This window comes from Prunus dulcis, chromosome 3, assembly GCF_902201215.1.
Source record: "Prunus dulcis chromosome 3, ALMONDv2, whole genome shotgun sequence".
NCBI classification, from domain to species: Eukaryota; Viridiplantae; Streptophyta; class Magnoliopsida; order Rosales; family Rosaceae; genus Prunus; species Prunus dulcis.
The window spans coordinates 107,986-115,485 of record NC_047652.1 but is presented as its reverse complement, the minus strand read 5'-3'; the positions used below and the strand labels follow the sequence as shown (position 1 = coordinate 115,485).

General features: G+C 32.2%; 3 protein-coding genes across 3 annotated transcripts; all 3 read left to right on the top strand.

Annotated features, from left to right (window-relative positions):
- Window positions 1–546: 546 nt before the first annotated feature.
- Window positions 547–5,707, top strand: LOC117620830 (protein TIC 214-like; the record flags this gene model as incomplete). The annotated part of the gene is made up of 1 exon (XM_034351072.1): window positions 547–5,707. A coding segment is annotated over one exon (1,992 nt), but the record flags the coding sequence as incomplete, so codon positions are not given.
- On the top strand, window positions 2,286–5,715 carry LOC117622951 (NAD(P)H-quinone oxidoreductase subunit H, chloroplastic). Its single transcript, XM_034353771.1, has one exon. It carries the CDS (start codon window positions 3,325–3,327, stop codon window positions 4,504–4,506), a length of 1,182 nt encoding a protein of 393 aa, XP_034209662.1. The 5' UTR covers window positions 2,286–3,324; the 3' UTR covers window positions 4,507–5,715.
- Window positions 4,287–5,715, top strand: LOC117622952 (NAD(P)H-quinone oxidoreductase subunit 1, chloroplastic-like). Its single transcript, XM_034353772.1, has one exon. The coding sequence runs from the start codon at window positions 4,508–4,510 to the stop codon at window positions 5,072–5,074; it is 567 nt and encodes a 188-aa protein (XP_034209663.1). The 5' UTR covers window positions 4,287–4,507; the 3' UTR covers window positions 5,075–5,715.
- Window positions 5,716–7,500: the final 1,785 nt, after the last annotated feature.

Here is a 7,500-nt window from a genome sequence, read left to right as displayed (position 1 = left end):
CCAAAGCGAGTTCGCCGCCAACCGTAGCAGCACCATCCGCTAAGATTTGTCCCTTTTTAATACATTTACCTCAATTGAAAGGATCCTCTGATCAATCCAGAGATCATTTCGATTCCATTAGTAATGAGGATTCAGAATATCACACATTGATCAATCAAAGAGAGATTCAACAACTAAAAGAAAGATCGATTCTTTGGGATCCTTCTTTTCTTCAAACGGAACGAACAGAGATAGAATCAGACCGATTTCCTAAATGCCTTTCTGGATATTCCTCAATGTCCCGGCTATTCACGGAACGTGAGAAGCAGATGAATAAGCACCTGCTTCCGGAAGAAATCGAAGAATTTCTTGGGAATCCTACAAGATCCATTCGTTCTTTTTTCTCTGACAGATGGTCAGAACTTCATCTGGGTTCGAATCCTACTGAGAGGTCCACTAGAGATCAGAAATTGTTGAAGAAAGAACAAGATGTTTCTTTTGTCCCTTCCAGGCGATCGGAAAATAAAGAAATAGTTAATATATTCAAGATAATTACGTATTTACAAAATACCGTCTCAATTCATCCTATTTCATCAAGCATATGTATTTTACAAATTATCACAAACTCAACTTATTAACTTATATAAGTTAAAATCTGTATTTCAATATAACGGAATGTCTCTTTTTCTTAAGAATGAAATAAAGGATTTTTTTGTTGTAACACAAGAACTATTTCATTCCGAATTAAGACATAAGAATCTTCGCAATTATGGAATGAATCAATGGACAAATTGGTTAAGGAGTCAGTATCAATGTGATGTATCTCATATTAAATGGTCTAGATTAGTACCACAAAAATGGCGAAATATATTCAATCAACACTGTATGGCTCAAAATAAAGATTTATGTGATTTATATGAAAAGGATCGATTAATTAACTACGAAAAAAATTTCGAAACAGATTCATTACTGAATCAAAAAGATAATTTTAAAAAACAATATAGATATGATATTTTAGCATATAAATCTATTAATTATGAATATAAGAAGGACTCTTATATTTATGGATCACCATTACAAGTAAAAAATAAACAAGATATTTTTTATAATTACAACACACATACACAAAAAGCATTTAATATGCCGGAAGGTATTCCTATTATCCCTTATCTAGTAGAAGATGATATTAGAGATATGGAGATAAATCCGGATAGAAAATATTTTGATTGGAGAATTTTCCATTTTTGTCTTAAAAATAAGGTCGATATTGACGCCTGGATCGATATTGATACTGACACTAACAGTAATAAATATACTAAGACTAGGGTTAATAAGTATCAAATAATTGATAAAATCAATAAGAGGGGTCTTTTTTATCTCACGATTCAGCAAGATCAAGAAATCAACCTATCCAATCAAATAACCCTTTTTGATTGGATGGGGATGAATGAAGAAATACTAAGTTGTCCCATATCAAATATGGAATTTTGGTTCTTCCCAGAATTGGGGATACTTTATAATACGTATAAAATTAAACCGTGGGTTATACCAATTAAATTACTAGTTTTAAATTCTAATATAAATGAAAATGATAGTAAAAACAAAAGCATCACCGGAAATAAAAAAAGGGATCCTTTTATATCAATATCGGAGAATTCAAAAAAATCTTTTGAATTAGAAAACCGAAACCAAGGGGAAAAAGAATACGCGGTCCAAGCAGATTTTAAATCAGCTCTTTCAAACCAAGAAAAAGATGTTGAAGAAGATTATACGGGATCGTACATGAAAAAAAATAGAAATAAAAAGCAATACAAGATCAATACAAAAGGGGAGTTTGATTTCTTCCTAAAAAGGTATTTGCATTTTCAATTGAGATGGGATGATTCTTTAAATAAAAAAATAAGCAATAACATCAAAGTATATTGTCTCCTGCTTAGACTGATAAATCCAAGAGAAATTACTATATCCTCTATTCAAAGAGGCGAAATGAGTCCGGATATTCTGATGATTCAGAAAGATTTAACTCTTACAGAATTGATTAAAAGGGGAATTTTGATTATTGAACCAATTCGTCTATCTATAAAAAATGATGGAAAATTTATTATGTATCAAACCATCGGTATTTCATTAGTTCATAAAAGCAAACACCAAATTAATCAAAGATACCGAGAAAAAAAACATGCTGATAAGAATTCTGATGAAGCCATTAGAAAACATCAAAGGATGACTGTAAATAGAGATAAAAATCATTATGATTTGTTTGTTCCTGAAAATTTTTTATCACCTAGACGTCGTAGAGAATTGAGAATTCTAATTTGTTTCAATTCTGAGAATAGACATAGAAATGCAGCATTTTGTAATGGGAATAAGGTAAACAGTCAAGTTTTGGATAAAAGCAAAAACTATAAAAAAAAACTTATTAAATTTAAGTTATTTCTTTGGCCCAATTATCGATTAGAAGATTTGGCTTGTATGAATCGTTATTGGTTTAATACCAATAATGGCAGTCGTTTCAGTATGGTAAGGGTACATATGTATCCGCGATTGAAAATGCATTAATAGTACATTTTTGCTATATTTCCCATACTATATCTGATCTATGACGACAAAGAGATGCACACATGCATTGTCTTACATTCCATCGTTCCATTCTGATACACGATACTAATTCAATGACATATCAATTTGATCTAGAAATGAATCAACAAAATATTATTATTTTAGGTCTAAATTTTTATCTTTTGTGAGTGCAGAAAACAACCATCCTTTATGTATACCCTTTCAAATCCAAATAAAATTTACAAATTAAAAATTTAATTTTATTAAAAAAAATTATAAATTAATAACAAAATTAATATTTTTGTATATACAAAATAAAAATGAGAGGCATTATTATTACTGATCAATAAAGATATCTATCAATAAAAATTTCTTAAAATAAAAAGAGGGGGGCGAGAAGATTTAATTTTATGGTAAAAAATTCATTCATCTCAGCTATTTCACAAGAAGAAAAAGACGAAAACAGAGGATCTGCTGAATTTCAAATAGTTAGTTTCACCAATAGGATACGAAGACTTACTTCACATTTAGAATTACACAAAAAAGACTATTTATCTCAGAGAGGTTTACGTAAAATTCTGGGAAAACGCCAACGACTGCTGTCTTATTTGTCAAAGAAAAATAGAATATGTTATAAAGAATTAATTAATCGGTTGGATATTCGGGAGTCAAAAACCCGTTAATTTGAAGAGGCATTTTGAATTATTTGATTTATTAGATCGTGAATTTTAATGAACTTTTTTTCGTTTTCAGCAATTCATGAAAGAATGAATCGAGGAAAAACCGATGAATATACCAGCTACAAGAAAAGACCTCATGATAGTCAATATGGGCCCCCACCACCCATCAATGCATGGTGTTCTTAGACTCATCATTACTCTAGATGGTGAAGATGTTATTGATTGTGAACCAATATTGGGTTATTTACACCGAGGGATGGAAAAAATTGCGGAAAACCGAACAATTATACAATATTTGCCTTATGTAACACGTTGGGATTATTTAGCTACTATGTTCACAGAAGCAATAACTGTAAATGGACCGGAACAGTTGGGAAATATTCAAGTACCTAAAAGAGCTAGCTATATCAGAATAATTATGTTGGAGTTGAGTCGTATAGCTTCTCATCTGTTATGGCTTGGTCCTTTTATGGCGGATATTGGTGCACAAACTCCCTTTTTCTATATTTTCAGAGAAAGGGAATTGGTATATGATCTATTCGAAGCTGCCACCGGTATGAGAATGATGCATAATTATTTTCGTATCGGAGGAGTAGCGGCCGATCTACCTCATGGTTGGATAGATAAATGTTTGGATTTCTGCGATTATTTTTTAACAAGAGTTGCTGAATATCAAAAACTTATTACACGAAATCCTATTTTTTTAGAACGAGTCGAGGGAGTAGGCATTATTGGTAGAGAGGAAGTAATAAGTTGGGGTTTATCGGGACCAATGCTGCGAGCTTCCGGAATACAATGGGATCTTCGTAAAGTTGATCATTATGAATGTTACGACGAATTTGATTGGGAGGTACAGTGGCAAAAAGAAGGAGATTCATTGGCTCGTTATCTAGTCCGAATTGGTGAAATGATAGAATCTATAAAAATCATTCAACAGGCTCTGGAAGGAATTCCAGGGGGACCCTATGAGAATTTAGAAATACGATACTTTGATAGAGAAAGGAATCCTGAATGGAATGATTTTGAATATCGATTTATTAGTAAAAAGCCTTCTCCTACATTTGAATTGCCGAAACAAGAACTTTATGTGAGAGTCGAAGCCCCAAAGGGAGAGCTGGGAATTTTTCTGATAGGGGATCAGAGTGGTTTTCCTTGGAGATGGAAAATCCGCCCCCCGGGTTTTATCAATTTGCAAATTCTTCCTCAGTTAGTTAAAAGAATGAAATTGGCTGATATTATGACGATACTAGGTAGTATAGATATCATTATGGGAGAAGTTGATCGTTGAAATGATAATTGATACACCAGAAGTACAAGATATTGATTCTTTTTCTAGATTAGAGTTTTTAAAAGAGTTTTATGGAATTATATGGGTGCTTATTCCTATTTTGACTCTTGTATTGGGAATCACAATAGGCGTACTGGTAATTGTATGGTTAGAAAGAGAAATATCCGCAGGGATACAACAACGTATTGGACCTGAATACGCCGGCCCTTTGGGAATTCTTCAAGCTCTAGCAGATGGGGCAAAACTGGTTTTCAAAGAAAATCTTCTTCCATCTAGGGGGGATACCCGTTTATTCAGTATCGGGCCATCCATAGCAGTCATATCAATTTTAGTAAGCTATTCAGTAGCTCCTTTTGGCTATCACCTTGTTTTAGCGGATCTCAATATCGGTGTTTTTTTATGGATTGCCATTTCTAGTATTGCTCCGATTGGACTTCTTATGTCAGGGTACGGGTCAAATAATAAATATTCCTTTTTAGGTGGTCTACGAGCTGCTGCTCAATCGATTAGTTATGAAATACCATTAACTTTATGTGTGTTATCAATATCTCTACGTGTGATTCGTTGATACATAGACATAAACTTTTCTTTATTCCTTCCTTTCAAAGAAAGGGTTGGAATGAATTAAGTAGATGTAGATATCTTCATTTTTTTTTATTCATTATTCGGGTTGATGAACTAAATCAAATAGTTATATGAGTGAAAGAAAACAGCTTATATATAAATTCGCAGTAAAAAGATTGAGTCTCATTTTCTATGTATAAGAGTTAGAGAGTTAAGCGGAAATAAACATAAACAGAAGCGACCGTTTCCCCCAAGATTGGTTGATTAGTCATCCTGACTTGAAGCGGGCTCAAAAGATCAACCATATTGAGTTTTCACTATCATTTGTATGTATTACCACAGGGGGGGGTTGAACAAAAACGAGTGGGTGGTTAGAAACACCAAGATATGTAAAGGATTAGTAATGGAGATTATGTAAATTCTCCAAAAGGACATTTTTACATAAATATACAAACAAAGAATACTCATTGGGGCTTTAAGTTGGTAGAAATGATCAGGCAATACTCCCCACGACACGATTCCAATCCAGAGTATGCTCCTATCCACAGATTAAATAAATAACTATTGGGAACGAAATAATCCTTTACTTTATTTTGTAAGCCCCCTTTTTCTCAGAAATAGAAAGAAGAATAGGAACGAAAAAAAGAGAAAGAAATCCAATTCCAATAAAAAAATAAAAAAGATACCTTTTTTATTTCCCAGATACATATTAATAGATATAGAATTTGTGTCATAATTCATGAATTAATTATAGAATTTTTTTCGTAAGTGAAATAAACGGGTTATTGATATTTCTACAATAAGTATTTTATTGAAGAATTAAGTTATTACTCAACAAAGAAGAATTAAAATTCTTATTGAAATTATTAAAGTTAAAGAAAGGGTGAGATCTATTCAGAAGTACCTTTTTTATTTATTATTAAATAATTATAACAGACAGAATTCAATTGGTCTAATTTAGGACCGTCCAATAGATTTTTACTTTATCCATCCTACAAACGTACCAAGATAAAACAATACTGACGCGATCCTTAGATTTATTTCTGGCCTTTAAGGAGCCGTATGAGGTGAAAATCTCATGTACGGTTCTGTAATAGCGATGGTAACAGTAATGGTATCACCGACTATAATTATCTAACAGTTCAAGTACAATTGATATAGTTGAGGCGCAATCAAAATACGGTTTTTGGGGATGGAATTTGTGGCGTCAGCCTATAGGGTTTATCATTTTTATCATTTCTTCCCTAGCAGAATGTGAGAGATTACCTTTTGATTTACCCGAAGCAGAAGAAGAATTAGTAGCAGGTTATCAAACCGAATACTCGGGTATAAAATTTGGTTTATTTTATGTTGCTTCCTATCTAAACCTATTAGTTTCTTCATTATTTGTAACAGTTCTTTATTTGGGAGGTTGGAATATCTCTATTCCGGACATATATGTTTCTGAGCTTTTTGAAATAAATAAAACATGTGGAGTTTTTGGAGCGACAATTGGTATCTTTATTACATTAGCTAAAACTTATTTGTTCTTGTTCATTCCTATCACAACAAGATGGACTTTACCGAGGCTAAGAATGGACCAACTATTGAATCTTGGATGGAAATTTCTTTTACCTATTTCTCTCGGTAATCTATTATTAACAACCTCTTCCCAACTCTTTTCACTGTAAGGTAAATTTACAACTTGTCTCAAACAAGAGAAATAAACAAACATAAAATTATTCATAATATATATTAATGATATGTTCTCTATGGTAACTGGGTTCATGAATTATGGTCAACAAACAGTACGAGCTGCAAGGTACATTGGTCAAAGTTTCATGATTACTTTATCTCACGCAAATCGTTTACCTGTAACTATTCAATATCCTTATGAAAAATTAATCACCGCGGAGCGTTTCCGCGGTCGAATCCATTTTGAATTTGATAAATGTATTGCTTGTGAAGTATGTGTTCGTGTATGTCCTATAGATCTACCCGTTGTTGATTGGAAATTGGAAACTGATATTCGCAAGAAACGGTTGCTTAATTACAGTATTGATTTCGGAGTCTGTATATTTTGTGGTAATTGCGTTGAGTATTGTCCAACAAATTGTTTATCAATGACTGAAGAATATGAACTTTCTACTTATGATCGTCACGAATTGAATTATAATCAAATTTCTTTGGGTCGTTTACCAATGTCAGTAATTGACGATTATACAATTCGAACAATTTTTAATTCGCCTCAAAAAAAAAAAGTAAATCTCTTGATTAAAGAATAATTTATAATTACTTTACTAAGACTATTACTTTACTAATAAATAATACTAAGGTTCATTTTTTTTTGATCTAATCTAAAGGAATCGGGTTTCTTTCGTTTTGTTTGGTCAATAACTACAAATCCCAACTGTTGATTAGTTGGTTAAGAATCACGTCTTAATTTGGATT